Raw genomic sequence first — 16,557 nt, forward strand, 5'->3', positions numbered from 1 at the left:
GAAAGGAGAAGTAGCATAAGGAGGCACTAAGTCGGGGCAGTGGATATCAAGGAATGAGATGGGGGATTCGCCACAGCTTGCGGAGGATAATGGTAGGGATCCTGTTAAGTCAACTAGGATCGAAATTGATTCCCACAATTGGATTCATCTAGGCATCACCACCAGAGGTGAGGGAGGAATCCAGGGCCGAAACCCATGGCTTCAATGAGCTCACAGACTCTAAGGTTTGCCACTCCAATCAATGCCAACTGACTTATCCACACTCTAAATCCCAAAGGCCATGACCTGAGAGAGAGGAAAGGATAGGCTTAAATTGGGTGGCGGCGTTGCTTGAGCCGACAACCCTGCACATGTGTCGGTTCATCACTAGTTGTGTGTGTAAGGTGGTGGTAGCTCAACCCCTCTGTCTGGTGCCATTTTTTTCCTAGGTGTTACATTAATACATTGTAGAAAAGATAAAGTTACTTTCTAGTCAATATTTACGGATCTATTCTACATTTAAAGTAGCACGATAAGTGAATTTAGTTGGCATGATTTATAAAAGAATTCATTATACAGCATGATCCCAAAAACAAAACAAAAAAAAAACAAAAAAGCTTAAAAGTGAACCTGATCTCTTAAATAAATAAAAAATGCACCTCTTCTTTTTCTGTGAAAATTACCCCTTTTTTTAAATAATTAAGCATCATTTATATTCACAAACATGCGGGCACAGCAGCAGTATAATGTTACGAATTATATTTGGACTAATTCGAACGTGAGAAAATTATAAAAATTTAGTGGTAGTAGCCTCGTAAGTTAGGGTTTTAATGACTAGTTTTACCTAATCGAAGGTCGGGATGAAAATTTAAAAATAAAAAAATTAGAGATAGGCCAGAATAGAGCAGAACAGGAAATGTCCGACATTACGATGATCGTCGGAAGGTGGCAGACGATCAAGAGTGGTGGTGAATAGTCGTAGGGTACGGTGGCTGCTGAAGGAAGGCGGTGGTTAGGGTTTGAAAGCGTCGGAGGTTCTACAACTATGATCTAATTCTAGAAGATAACGACGATCTAACAGCTTCGGTAAAAAATGACAATATGTAATGCAAGGTAAATAAACTTAACTAACGTAACTCAATATTCATTCCATGATTATCAATTAGGGCTGCACTCCATAGAGGCTAACCCTAGACCAATTTTTATTAGGATTTGCCTTATTAGCTTATATTAAAGATAAACATATCTTAGCTAAATCAATCTTCCTTATTTTCTCAAATTAATCCTTTGTTTCGCCAATAGATTCAAAATATGAAGAAGTCATGAATACTAAAGTTGTAGATTTGTATGTCGGCGATCTTATCCAGTTAGTTTGATATTATTCTGACATCTATAGAATCTCTACGAATAGTTTTCAAAAACTACAAAGAGTTAGATTTAGCTAATTAAATAAATCATAATCTACTAAAACTCTAATTAAACTAAATAAGTAAATAAAATAACTAAACTCAAATAACCCCATGATATGATCCGATCTGACCTAAAGATCTTATAACTTAAAGATATACAATATTTTAACTCTCTTATATACCCAGCATTTTGCAAGAACGGTGATAGGATATGATTCATCTAAATTTCTTTCACAGAATGAAACCATATCTTAACAAATTTACAAACATAATATATCCTATTCAAAAGGGTAGTAAGATTAACAGAGGAAAAGTCCATAGTGGCAGGCAATTTTTCTCTTCAGTGACAATAATGTTATGAAAAAATAATGATACATTCACTGTCTTATGAAGTAGTTGTGGCTACTCTATTGCTAACTATTATTATCTCCTTAATATCACTATCATATATATATATATATATATTTAAAAAGATAATCCTATAATTTTATTGTTGCTCTCAGTCTTTGTCCAAAAATTGTTATAATTATTGTAAATTATTATCAAGCTCGATTAGTTAGAGCTACTTTATAAAATCTCTAAACTATAGAAACTTGTGAATAAAATAGAGTTCACTTGGGCATATTTTTTTTCTTCTTAATTTAGGTAAGTAGATTGAATAATATCACCGCCCTACTTTATATAATTTCTATAGATACTTATATACTTATCAACAAACTCATTGGTTACAACATAAAATAAATAAAATTGTGCCCTATCTTCTTCGATAATTATAATTATCAATGATTTTTATAAATCACACCTTATATTTTATTTATTTTATGATTTTGTAACTCTGACTCGTTCTTTTACCCTATAATTTTTATTTAACACCATGATATTATTTTAACTAACGAATATCGACCAAATTACTAAAATACCCTCACCATTCCCTTTAATTTTCATCTCTCGATAATCTTCCCTACCTACCTCCTCCACCGTAGCTGCTACCACCATCTTTCCTCATCCTCCGCCCTCCTCCTCCTCATTTGGGAAGAGAAAAAAATGATGAAAAAATAGGAGTAATTTAATTATTTATAAATTATTTTATATTGTAATAGAATATTTTTTTCTAGTATCGTCTAAGTTAACGCAGCGTGTTAAATAAGAATTATAGAAGAAAAGTAGAGGTCGGATTACAAAATCATCAAAAATAGATTGTGAATCATAAAATAGGTAAAATTTAGGATATGATTTATAAAAATTATTATTATTATTATTATTATTATTTCTATTTAGTATCTAAGTGCGTCTCCCTCAGGGAACAAAAGAATCCAAATACCTGTCTGTCACTCTGGTGCAGTGAACACAACCAAGCTTTGACCTTCTCACTAACTAGTGGAGCAGTGGACCACACAACCACCTTGTCATTTACCTATAAAGGATTCGATCCATTTCTATCTCACCTATTTAACCAACCCTGCCTATGTCCGGCCAATAAATGTAAGGGTTCTTTTGCACATTACCACCTACATGTTTGCCTTATTGCACATGGGGCAATTTACTATTCGCCCCCTCATCGTTTGGCTCAATTGCGGGACTAAACTGCAACCGTTAGATTTTCAATTTATAATTGACGGTGCAAATGCTACGAGGCAATGTAGGTTATTAGATCAAATATTTTTTATCATAACTAAATAGTTCTTACCTTTGGAAGTCGTCGTTGTCTAGCAAAGTCAAGACTTTCCTTTAATAGATTGTCATCAGCATCCGCAGCGAGGATCTTTTAGCTAAGAAGAGTTTCTCGAGCCAATCCATTAACCTTTTTTGTAAGGAGACTTGCGAATTTATTGATAACCTCATGTTGAGTTGTGAGTACATTTAGCCCTTTTAAGTTTTCTCCCTTTCTCTATTAGGCATCTCCTCTTTCCCTCCTTGCATTCAGACGTACTAGGCTCATGGGAGATGGGCCTCTTTTTCTTTCTGTGCTTTAGCTAGCGATTGATCATCTCTTGGGTATGTTTGGTGAGCCTCGTGGAAGAAAATAAATCATACAATTTTCAGAAGTGAGATCTGTACAGCTTCAAACCTTTAGATCTCTCTCTATAAGATCCGGAGGCATTAGAGGTTCACTTTTCGGCCTTCCTCTTCAATGAGGGCTTTTCAATGCTTCTCGCCGTGTAACTATTTTCAGACTATCTATGTTCTCAAATAAATCTTAACATAATTGAGAAGGGGCTTATGTTGTTAGTTAGTTCATAAGAAATATCCTTAGTACATTCCTATTTTTTGAGGGACTAATCTATAAATCGTCGCTAAGGGGAGTCAAATTCTCAATTTCGCCGTGAAGAACGGAGTCTTGTCACATAAATCTAAATCATGTCATAACAGGAGTTTTTTCGCATTTAGACAAACATAGGTGGTGATGTGTAAAATACCATATATATATATATATATATGCCCAACCTCTCCCCAGTCCCCACTTTGTATTGATTTAGACAAAAAAATCTTAAATGGGGTGGTCTCCGCCGACTCCGCCCACCGCAGAGCACGCAGTCTCTTCTTTATCTTTATTTTTTGATCCATATGGGTTGTTGGTATCACTTGGTCAAACCTCTCACCATCCATGTAGTGATTTGTGTCTCCTTCTCCACTCTCTGACTTTGTTACCTCCATGCTTCACTACTATTTGAACCATATCCTCACATAGGCTCAAATTTAAAGGAGCCATCTTGCTTAGGGATGAGATTGCTGGTGATGGGTCCTCTTATCCTCCTCCTAATTTTCCTCCTACCCAACTGCTATTCTTTCCCCCTGTGCACGGATTCAAGTGGGTCTTCGCTAATTCTTGAGTTGTTTCACTAATTCGTGTTGCTCTGTTAGTGTCAGCATAGTGACATGCGAGATGTTTGTTGTATTGCGTCTGTGATCAGGGGCGCCCGTGACGCTGAAGACGCCGTTGAGCTTTTGCTCTTACAATGGGAGCAGCTGCTGCAATGCGACGGATGACGCCGCGCTCGGGAAGTGGTTCAAGTCGATGAACATCTCGGACGCAGGCTGCGCCTCTGTCGTCAAGTCCATCCTCTGCGTGGTACTTATAAGCTCTGAGTAGCTGCAAATCTCTGAAATGGAATTCTCTTTCTTGGTTTTGTGATTCCGATGGTCCTATTGATCTATTGATGATTGACTTCAAGAGAAAATTCAAGTTGGTTAATGGGTTATTGTGATGCTTCTGATTCCCCTTGGTTGGTGGTATTAAATCTTGTAGTAGCCTGCATGAATTGTGATGATCTGTTGAAAAGTACTCCTTTGTCTTGTTCAGAATTTTGAGATGCATCATTCAGCTAAGCTAATTTTATAGGAGCACAGGTGGTTGTCTGTAATCGGAGTGGAAAAAAGATTCTAGAAAGTTCTCTCTATTTCACTACGATTTTTATTTTACTTGCAAATTTTTTATATGCTTATTCTAACAAGATTAATCTATCTCGTATTCTCGTCTGATCTGCCTGTCATTGTTCTTTACCCTTTAATCTCTGATGCACTTACGGTTCATTAAGCAACTGCATTTTGCTGTTTTGAAATTTAGATATCTTTTTGGTAGGTTTCTTCCTTTCCAATCCTTAGAGTGTACTCCTCAAAATAAAATTGAGTTGATCTCTTTTGTTCTTGTTGTAGAATTAAGTTGATCTCATTGCTATCACTACTGTGGTCACTATTATATGTGGATTATGTTTTAGAGATATAAACTGTTGATGTATATTACCATTAATTTATTTTCTTCTTTTTTTTCTTCATTTTCCTTTCTAGAATATTTTTCATTGTTTATAATGTACAACTGAAGAGAATAGTCAGCAACTTCACACAAAACCCGCCTTCTTGGTCTATCTACTTACACTTTTGAAGCTTTTTCTACATTCAACTTGCTTGTCACTTGGTTTGACATGTCGTTATGTGCAACTACATAAGCTATTCAATCTTTACCTGTAGGATATTCTGTCTAGGAAACTAACATCTAATTCATTTGCAGAAGTGTGATCCATTTTCAGCTGAGCTTTTCAATGTTGAACCAAAACTAAAGACAGTTCCTACATTGTGCAACTCTAGCCTTTCATCAAGCAGTGTGCAGTCAAAGGATTCCGCAAAGGACTTCTGCACACAAGTTTGGGATACTTGCAAGGATATATCCATATTGAATTCTCCTTTTGAACCTCCATCACAAGGAAGCGCTGGACTACCAATTTCTTCAAATAAACTTTCTAATGTCTGGCAATCAGGGAATGACTTTTGTGCAGCATTTGGAGGTTCATCTAGTGATCAATCTGTATGCTTCAATGGCAAATCAGTCTCATTTAACAGTACACAAAATATACCTGCTCCTAAAGGTCTTTGTCTTGAGAGGATTGGTAATGGATCTTACCTTAACATGGTTGCTCACCCTGATGGGTCCAATCGTGTCTTCTTCTCAAACCAACCTGGTAAGATATGGTTAGCAACTGTCCCTGAACAAGGATCTGGAGGAACACTAATAATTGATGAGGCAGACCCGTTTCTTGATTTAACTGATGAAGTCTATTATAGTACTCAGTTTGGACTATTTGGTCTAGCATTTCATCCAAACTATACGGCCAATGGGCGTCTTTTTGTTTCATACAACTGTGATAAAGATAAATCAGCTAGCTGTTCTGGAAGGTGTTCATGTAATTCTGATGTGGGTTGTGATCCATCAAAGCTTGGGTCAGATAGTGGTGCTCAGCCATGCCAATATCAAAGTGTTGTTGCAGAATACACTGTTAATAGTTCCTCATCAATGCCTTCCAAGGTGGACATATGTACTTCCATTTACTGCAATATGAAAACATCTTTCTTTTCTTATCTAGCTATTTTTTTATGTTTCTCTTACCTGGTTCTTGGATGAAAAATTCCCATGACAAGCTTTTGATTCTCATTTTCAATTGATTAGGCAGAAACTGCTAGCCCGTTAGAAGTGAGAAGGATCTTTACTATGGGGCTCCCTTATACATCTAATCATGGAGGGCAGATTCTTTTTGGACCTGCAGATGGATATCTTTACTTTATGATGGGAGATGGCGGGAAGAAGGGAGATCCCTTCAATTTTTCTCAGAATAAAAAATCATTGCTTGGAAAAATTATGCGACTTGACATTGATAACATACCAAGTAAGTCTTAATCTTTACTCTCCAGGCACAGAGAGTCTACAAGTTTGTTTTCTTTTACACTTTTTTTCATATCAGATGATTATTGCTTCTCAGGTTGCAGAACTGTCGTGTGTTATTCATGATGTCTATAGGAAAGAAATGCTTGAGTCCATTTATGCTTCAATTTTTCTTTATGAGCAACCTTTAACAGTACTCATATTACAACATTCTAGAAAGAAGTTCTTTTTGTTAATTTTAGAACATCTAGTGCAACTATATTTGTTTTCATCATAATTTTATCACCATTAGGCATAGAATTCTCAGAAATTTGTCTACAAAATGAAATTATAAATGCTTTTTGAAGGATGCTGCTGCTGTATAGGCAAGTTATATCCTCAATGTGGGTATACTGACATATCCCTTTATGAGGATTGATACTAAATTGGACTTAAATGCAGACCTAAGAAACACAGATACTTCTATACCCTTGCCATATCCATATCAGATGCTATACTCGTCGGATATTTCCAGATTCTTATTGGATACTTCCGTAAAATATCTGAATTTTTAAAAGTGAAATTAATATGTGGATACTTCTCGGATACTTCTTAGATACTTCCGAGATTACTATCAATAGAAGCCAAATAAAATTTGTTATGAATGGTAGTTCTTTTGATAATTTAATTGAAGGTCTCCTTATATGAAATATCATAGACAAATAATATAGAATTTCTTAACTAAGAAAATGAAAGTAACAAAAGTCACTAATTCATATATATATATGAAGCTACATAGTCTAGGCATATCATACCCTTATACTTTAGGATTTACCATATTGGCATATTAGTATTATATCGTATCTGTATCCCATATTCGTATTTAATAGATGCAGGCAGATGCCATTGTGTCAGCAAGTTATTGGCCTGTCCCTGTGCTATATATCTATACTGGTCAGAAATGGTCAGCACAAAAGCAGTATGAAAAATATCCTTGATATAGGTATGTCGATATATTCTCTTTATCAGAGTTGATACTAAATTGGACTTAAAGCAGACGAACATGAGTCAATATGGTTTACACAGCCATCCATCTAAAAGTTTTAATTGCTGCTGCTTCAGAAATGGTCCTATTGGAGAACAGAGAAAGCTGTTGAGCCAGGGGATGGGGGGAACCCTGGCTTCTACATGAATACTTTCAAGTAGTGAAGCTACTTTCTTGGGAAACCAAAACAATGCAAGGAAAACAAAGTTTCACAAACTTGTAAATCAGTGAACATAAAGAAAAAATTCGATAGCAATGTGATCAAAGTAGATCAAGAGTAGAATGAAAAAAGTGATACCACAATACCAGCTAACCTCAGCAAACTCCTACATGGAAATAAATCATGCTAACTTTTCATGTGTTAGATTTGAAAGTATAAGATGGATTGGGTCCATACTTTTATTATAGATGCAAGAACTATACTATATGAATTTTTTCATATCTTTTCATGATAAGAGGGTCCATACTTTTATTATATGCAATTCATTTTAATCCTACAAGCTAAATATGTTACGGTCACGGTTCAGGGCGTCCGTAAAACGTATCGAATCCAACCGTCAGATTTTGAGATATGGTAGATGAATGGCGAGATATGGTAGATGAATGGTTAGATGGAGGATGATTATAAAGGATTAGGGATGAATGTTGGAGATAGAATGGCTATGGATAATACATGGAATCTGATGGAAGGGGATAGGAAAGATATGAAAGAATAGTTAAGGAAATTTAGGTCGATCGGATGAGTAGATCTATGTAACTACTGACTGCAGATCAAATGGTTGTGAGATGGACATGAAAGGTAGAACCTAAGGATCGATGAGATGGAGGTCGTCGACAGATAGTGGAAGGTTTATGGGCGTAGGAAAGACCTTAGGACATGGAGGAGATGAATGAGATGGTGTAGGTTAGATCACGGTGTTACGCAAGGCAAAGAAGGTAAGGGAGGAGGGAGTTGGCTCTCAAGGTCGAGAGGGAAGGGCTAGTCGAATACGGGAGAGAGGGACATAACCATGATGAGTCAAGTCCTAGACTGATAAAAGGGGGAGAAGTGGGCTCAAGCTAGAAGTTTCATAATAATTCACCCATAATGTCTACAAGTGAAGACCAACCCTTCTATATATATATGAGAGAGATACAAGTGGATTTAGCCCATTATCTAATGCGAGACTAAACTAAAGCAAATGCAATAAGTAAATAAGCAAATAGAGTGAATAACTGTGTTAAGCATAGTCCAATGCTCTTTGAGTGAACCAACTTGGCCTATGGATCATCCTCTAGATGGACCTAGCTCAACCCGGATCGTAACAAAATCATGTCTACTTAGTTATGTTCCTTTTCATGAAATCTTAAGGTGTATAACATGTCTGCTCTCTCTTGTTCATATTATTTTGATGTAGGATGAATAGTTTTGATATCAAATTATTGTAGCACAGATACAGGAGAACAAAGAATTCAAGAAGATTAAAGGTAACATAGAAGTAGATAAAAAAAAAACGTATAGGAAGAAGAAAGAATGAAAAGGATATTGAGATATGAAAGATAAGAGTTAAGGAAGAAAATAATAAATAAAAGAAAGAATGAGAAAAACAATAGCCTCAATGAAAAGGATAACTACTAGACTCATTCTGGCTCGTTGGAATCACACCAAAGACTTTGGCGTCACACTAATCTATGTTTCACGTATAGGACGAAGAAGAAGAAAGCATTTTTTTCTTTATTTCTTGGCTTATGTAAGCTTGCTTTATTTGATTCTCATGCTATCTAATGCGTAGTAGTGGCATGATGTAGAACAATAGAATATGCAGGATCAATAATTCTACTGCTCTATTCATCTTTTGTAGCCTTTCCTAACCTATCCCTTTTCCAGGTCCAAGCAAAATAAGTGACCTTGGTTTATGGGGAAACTACTCTATTCCAAAGGATAATCCATCTGCAGATGATAGTGAATTGGAAGGTGAAATTTGGGCCTATGGTCTAAGAAATCCGTGGCGATGCAGTTTTGATACAGAAAGGCCTTCTTACTTTTTCTGTGCAGATGTCGGCCAGGTACTTTTTCCAGGTTCTTTGAGTATATATGTCAAAAGTTCTATACTATCTTCTGAAGCAATGAAATTTGTCAACTTAAAAGTCTTAAGACTTAAATCTAATGATCCCATTCTGCTGCTGATATAACTCATGGGGGCATATTATTGTTCACTAAGTGATATTGTCCAATCAATATATCTTTCAGCATCCTTATGATCTATCCCTCCAAGGGAATGTCCTTTGATGGTACATACTACGTAGATCCTTAAATCTCTTTAGTTTTATGACAGAACTGAAGAAGATAGGAACATCAAATATACATGCATATATGGCTTGGAAGGTTCATTTACCTAAATCTTAAGCTTTTGGGTTAATTAGTTATCTAATAATATCAACATTTTTAAGTTGAAACTGAAAAGTTTAGCAAGCTTTGAAGTTTTCTGTGCTCATATCATCATATGAATCAAGTATGTGCCCCATAGGCCCATACAGTCCTTTTGGGTTGATCATGTGTGATTGTGGAACAAATGGGTTCAAATGCAAATAAGCATGATTGCTTCAAAGTTAACATTTGCTGTTTTTGAACTGTCTCATCTCTCGTTAATATGTTGATATGAACGCAATGGAAGATAGTTAAAGTGAAAGCACCTCTATAATAGCATAGAAGAGTTGATGAGCACTCTCTTACAGAATGTGAGCAGTAATGACTTGGAGAAGTTGTAAGCTATGTTTTATGGAAACAACATTATTAATAATTGTTGGATGTAGGTTAAAAAAACCAATAAGAGTAATATGTGACTAGATTCTAGACTTTGTGATTGACTGTAAAACACAAGTACTTCAGTGCTATCGCTGTGCTGGAATCAAATATGAAACTTATTGGATACTCTATGTATAGATGTCTGGCTCTTAATAGCTATTACGCACCAGATCTGGACCGATTTGGATGTAAGAAAATTGTGATATTTATTTGGATGGTAGCTATTTGAGTTAGGGTTCTAATGGTTCTGGTTTCACATGTATCCTAGGTCGGAATGAAAAGTTAAAAATAAAACAGTGAAGGAAGATCAGAATGGGACAGATCAGTAAATATCCAATATTGCGGCAGTCGTCGGAGAGTGGTAGACGGTCGTAGAGTAGGGTGGTTTATGGAGAAAAATGGTAGCTAGAGTTTGGAAGCTTGGGAGGTTCTACGGATACGATCTACTTCTACGAAGATAAAGATGATCTAATGGTTGAAATAAAAGACATGAACGAGATAATACAATAACTAAACTCAATGATCAACTTCACAATAATTATTAATTCATGACCATTCCTATTTATAAAAAGAAGATCCTAGTTGATCGAATCCACATGCGAATTATCCATTATATTTGAAATTCAAAACAATAAGCAAATCTAACTAAGTAACTCGACTCGACTCAACTGACTTAACTGACTTAACCCACGTTATTGGATTATATCAATGGTCCTCTAAGAAAAACAAATGAATATTACTAGAGTACTAGTAAACCATCTATGATACTTTTACTACCTTTGGCATGAATTTATGTTCCTTCTGGCTTCTGTAGTACAAACTATTACAAACCAGATTTGGATCGATCCGAACGTAATAAAATTATAAAAATCTAGATCGGGTACCTCGTGAGTTAGGATTCTAATGGCTCTGGTTTCACATCAATTGGCTATCTGGATGAAAAGATATAATTAAAATAGTGGGGCTAGGTCAGAACGGGGTAGAACGGTAAATATCCAACATTTCAGAGGTAGTCAGAGGGTGGCGGATGGCCAAGAGTGGTGGTGGACGGTCGTAGGGTAGGGTGGCTACTAGAGATAACTGTGGTTATAGATTAGAGGTAGAATTTGGATTTCTAACTTAGATCTACTCCTAGATAAATAAATAGATATGATTAATTTACTTTTACTTCTAAATTATCTTACTCTTACTCCCAGGATAAACTCGACTAAAATAATTTTTCAATGCTTGGATGAATAAAGCCCAACTCCTCTATATATAGAAATTAGGTACAATGAATTCTACTCGAACTTAGCCCTAAAAGTTTATACGACTCAAACTACGACTTGTATTAAAGGCTTACATGATTTAATTAAATTTGTCTTAGTGTTTTACATGACTTAATTGAACTTGTATCAGTGGCTTACATAACTTAACTAGACTTACCTTAAAAGACTTATATTAAAGATAAACATGACTTAGAGATAAAAATGACTTAGCTAAATCAACATTTTTTATCCTTCTTGAAATATTTCTTCATTCTGCCACGAATAGTCTTAATCTGGAGAAACTTTGAATACAAAAGTTGTAGATTAGGACGTCTGATCTTCTCTAAAAGGTTTCATAATATTCAGTCGACTGATGAATATCTGTAAAATATTTTTCTAAAATCACGCAGAAGTTAAATAAACTAAACTTAGTTAATTAAAAAAAATCTAACGTACTTAAACTCTAATTAAACTACATAAGCAGAATAAATAAGATAACTAAACTTGATCCATCGAGCCCAATGTCTCTATGATGTGATCCAATCTAACCCGGATCGCATCACAAACAGAAAAGGAACACCTTTTTTATTATTCCTAGGTCGAATCCTCACTTAAGCCATCAACTTATGAGATGCATTACACGAGTTACACCCAAAAGCCACTAAATTTTACATTGAAAAAGCTCTAAAAAGTCTAACCTATAATAGTTTTTGAGCAAACAGAATTGGTAGTTGATTAATTCCTAGAGATGGTCTCATTGATCTGTAAACCCTTTATAAACATCTAATCTTTTTTATTATCACTGTTTAAACTTTACTGTCAGCAATTAGGATAGAGCTAGTGTAGCTAACTCACGTCCCTTTTTATCTTGATGGTCTAGCTATTATTATGTAGAATTTGAAGAATAATGAGTGTTAATTGACCAGCAACTCTGAAAGCTTTGGCTGTTATGGGATGGTAGTTTTGATATTTTATATTGTAGCATTCTCCCTCACTTCTGCATTTGAGAGGCTCAAAAAGTGAATACGACTTAGATAGATGAAGATTATATATTTTAAACAGCATATTAGCCTATTAGGACTCAAATTTAGAATCTTTGCTCTAATAGTAAGTTTATTTACCTACTACTTTAAAACCTTAAGTTGTTAGACGACAGTGAGAGCTAGGCTTCTACCTTTCTTAGGAAGAGTTGTGTGAGGCAGTTCATGTATGATTCCGGAGCTGAGCTGCTGCACAGGGCCATAGGTCAACACTTATATATTAGCCAGTCATCAATTAGAAGTGGGTAATAATGAGAGAGAGATAATTGCAACTAGATAAGTTACCTCTCCTATCCAATCCTCTTCATCGCTTTAGGTTAAAAATTGTTGTTATCCCACAAAGAAGCATTAGATCTATCCATAAGTGGTCGACCCACAAAATAGTAATTACTCTCACTCCCACAAAGGGAAAACCTCATGGTTATCCCACAAAGAAGCATTAGATCTATGCATGTTGATCAACTTAATAACATAGTTGAGGTGTTTAGCCATCTTACTTTTCCTGTTGATCCATGTTACATTAGTTATGAAGAGATTGTCAACGCTAAAATTCATCCTAATTCATGGGATTGATTAGCTCTAATTTTCTATACGTTTTGCTCTGATGTCAAGGATGAGCCGAGGTTCTCATAACATCTAATTAATCATGAACTCATTTCGTTCATGGACTCTGGTTTAATCAGATATATGCACCATATTAAGAGGCTTGTTATTGTTATGTGCATTGTGAGCCCATAAGACTAGTCTGCAGTACATAATTAGACCTTTCCTTGATGACAGAAATAAGAATGCACATTTGCATTGGGCATGCTGCATCATTTTATCTTTATTTGAAGAGAACATGATTGATTATTTGTTCTGCACTTATGAAGTCATTACTTATATTTTTGTTCGTTTGGCTGGGTCTGATGGTTGATACTTATAATTGTAGGAATCATACGAAGAAGTTGATCTGATCTCTAAAGGTGGAAACTATGGATGGCGGGTTTACGAGGGTCCTGATCTTTATCACCCTCTAGAGACTCCTGGAGGAAATACTTCAGTCAACTCCATAAATCCCATTTTCCCCATCATGGGCTATTATCACTCAGCTGCCAATAACAATGTGGGATCTGCATCAATTATCGGTGGCTACGTTTATAGGTCATTGACTGATCCGTGCATGTATGGAAGGTACAGAACAACATATAAACATGGCATTTAATTGTAACCCTATCAAGTTTCTTTAGATCCATATAGATTGCTTTAGATGGGTATTTAACTTCATGATCTGCTTATGGGACGTCAGATACCTGTATGCTGATCTGTATGCAACAACACTGTGGACTGGTACAGAGAACCCTGAAGGCAGTGGAAACTTCAGCAGCACCATCATCCCTTTTAGTTGCTCCAAGAACTCTCCCATTCCCTGTGATCCGGTTGAAGGTAGTTCGCTTCCATCGTTAGGCTATATATACTCGTTTGGAGAGGATAACAACAAAGATGTCTTTATCCTGACGAGCAAAGGTGTTTACCGTGTGGTGCGGCCAAGCCTCTGCAATTACACTTGCCCGAAGGAGAACACTACTGATATCTCAACATCGCCTGCCGGTACTTCCTCATCAGCATCCAATTTGCAGAATGTAACAATGAAAGTTATGCTGTTCTTGTTTGTATCACTCCTACTTACTACTATTAGCTTCTAAGTGATCTTAGGACGTCAATGTACACTGTATCTGATTTTGGTAGTAGGAGTTGCATCTCTAGTAATTAATGCCAGGTATCCTGGTTGTCAATACTGCTGTATAAGTTTAGACTATTTCCGGGATAAGGATAGTGTAATGCTGTGTTTGGTATCCAGGAAACTACATCATTGAGGATTATATTTTTGAAGCTGGTTACAAGGTAAAAAGAGATTACTCTATTTACAATTGCAATGACTGATTAAAGGACTACTATGGGTGTAGATTCTAAGAAACCATATTCTCCCCGAATAGAATAGTTTAGGATTAAATATATTTAACCTTTGGTACTTTGGACTAAAATCACTTTACCCTCTGAAAATTTATTTTATATTACTATGTCTTTATACACCTTTGACTAAATTTCGATTATTAAGTTTTACATCCAAAATTAATGGTGCTTGTGTCTTTTTAATTTAAAAATATCAAAAATATTTTATTCCCTTATACTTATGCCTAAAATTACAATACTCTTTTATATAAATTCTTTTATCAAAACCAAGAGTGTGTGCATTATATAAGGCATTTTATAATTTTATAATTTTTATATTTGATATGAAGGGGAAATTTGGATGGGTTCTATTAATTTGGTGTAAATTTCTGATAGTTTTACTTCGTGTTATAACTAAGCCATTCTAAATTTCTTTTCTTTTAATACATATTTATTTAACAAAACCAAGAGTGTGTGCAATTTGTCATCTCCGCTAATGATATTTGTATTTCGAGGTGTGGTTATTCGGCAGATTTATAGTAAAAAAAAAAATTATTTTTTAATTAATAAAAATAGCCCTCCTATTATTGAATTGTAAATTTAGGTATTTTTTACTGATTTAGACTAATTTATGATTTCTCTAATTTAATTCAACCGTTTAATCTCGATACGCATATTGTTAAAAATTAGAGTATACTTTTGTATAAGTGATTTATATAAGTTACATAGGTGATGTGTGACATGTTCTTTTAAATTTTGATGCGCACATTATTATAAATTTTGATGCGCCGTCACATTGTTATAAATTGTATTAAACATTTTGCATAAGCGATGTGTATATATTATATTAATGATGTGTGAAGTTTTTTTTAAATCTCAATGCATATTGTTTAAATTAGAGCATACATTTTACATAAGCAATACATATAAATTATATAAGTGATGTATGACGTTTTTTTAAAAAATCTCGATATGCATATTGTTGAAAATTAGAACATACCTTTTTGTATAAAGAATGCGTATATGTGAGATTTTTTAAAATTAGAGCATACATTTTGCATAAACAATGCATATACATTGTAAAGGTGAAGTGTGACTTTTTTTAAAAAAATCTCGATATGCGTAATGTTGAAAATTAGAGTGTTATTTTGCATAGGCGAAGCGTATAAATTATATTAGTTATATGTGATATTATTTTTAGGACATGACGGTCTTTTTGGTATTTATTATGGCTAAATCATTAAAAAATTCAAAATTATAATTTTAACGGTCTATTTCTATCAATTTAAAAACTAAAAGATTTTTAACGCAAATTGCTCATGATTATACAAAACAAAGTTCAAAGGATAGAGGATAAAGTGATTTTGTTCCAAGAGGTAAAACACATCTAACCCAATAATTTAAATGCCCATCCAGCTTCCTCATATTCCATTTTCTCTAAGTTATAATCGGTTTATCTATGTTGATTTTGGACCAATACTATTTATTTTACTCTTTCACGAATGAATCTAACCAAACATAAATCTTTGAATTTTATACCATATAAATAAACATATACAAGGAATCATAATCCATATCATTATCCTTACATTTACTAAGTCATATTTAATAAAAAAATTTATTGTAGTTACTTTAACTAACATAAGTGCAAGTATTAGTTTGAACTCTAATTTCTCCTTTGCCACTCACCTAATCTGTAATACTAGAGATTTAACTATAGTAGTTGACAGTTAAGGCAAATCTAGATATATTGACTAAATTTAATTCCATAAGTGCCATTTATAGCCTATTAATTAAAGAAAAATTGTCTTTTATTAGCAATGTATTATTATTATTATTATTATTATTATTATTATTCTAAAGTAAAGCTTTTTACTAATATAAGTCAATACACTAAAGATTGTACCTAAGTAAGAACTTGCAAACCTATTTTTATTAGTAGGTGGCTTCTATGTTACATAAATGTAATATAGATATATGAAAAGGAAT

At 34.5% G+C, this 16,557-nt stretch overlaps 1 protein-coding gene across 1 annotated transcript; it reads left to right on the forward strand.

Annotated features, from left to right (window-relative positions):
- The first annotated feature begins 3,864 nt into the window (after window positions 1-3,864).
- LOC140759516 (HIPL1 protein-like) lies at window positions 3,865-14,499 on the forward strand. The gene is made up of 7 exons (XM_073096097.1): window positions 3,865-4,197; window positions 4,301-4,458; window positions 5,395-6,186; window positions 6,328-6,544; window positions 9,432-9,610; window positions 13,568-13,809; window positions 13,925-14,499. Exons 1-7 carry the CDS (start codon window positions 4,110-4,112, stop codon window positions 14,319-14,321), a joined length of 2,073 nt encoding a protein of 690 aa, XP_072952198.1. The 5' UTR covers window positions 3,865-4,109; the 3' UTR covers window positions 14,322-14,499.
- Window positions 14,500-16,557: the final 2,058 nt, after the last annotated feature.

Source organism: Typha angustifolia, chromosome 4 (assembly GCF_048772165.1).
Source record: "Typha angustifolia cultivar Huaian chromosome 4, ASM4877216v1, whole genome shotgun sequence".
Classification (NCBI taxonomy): Eukaryota; Viridiplantae; Streptophyta; class Magnoliopsida; order Poales; family Typhaceae; genus Typha; species Typha angustifolia.

Excerpts from the sequence above, each read along its gene's own strand:
- LOC140759516 (XM_073096097.1), top strand. The coding sequence starts at position 4,110 with ATGAGATTGCTGGTGATGGGTCCTCTTATCCTCCTCCTAATTTTCCTC. Across the intron at positions 4,198-4,300 it reads CCCCCTGTGCACGGATTCAA|GGGCGCCCGTGACGCTGAAG; the intron begins GTGGGTCTTCGC and ends GTCTGTGATCAG. Across the intron at positions 13,810-13,924 it reads GATCCGTGCATGTATGGAAG|ATACCTGTATGCTGATCTGT; the intron begins GTACAGAACAAC and ends ATGGGACGTCAG.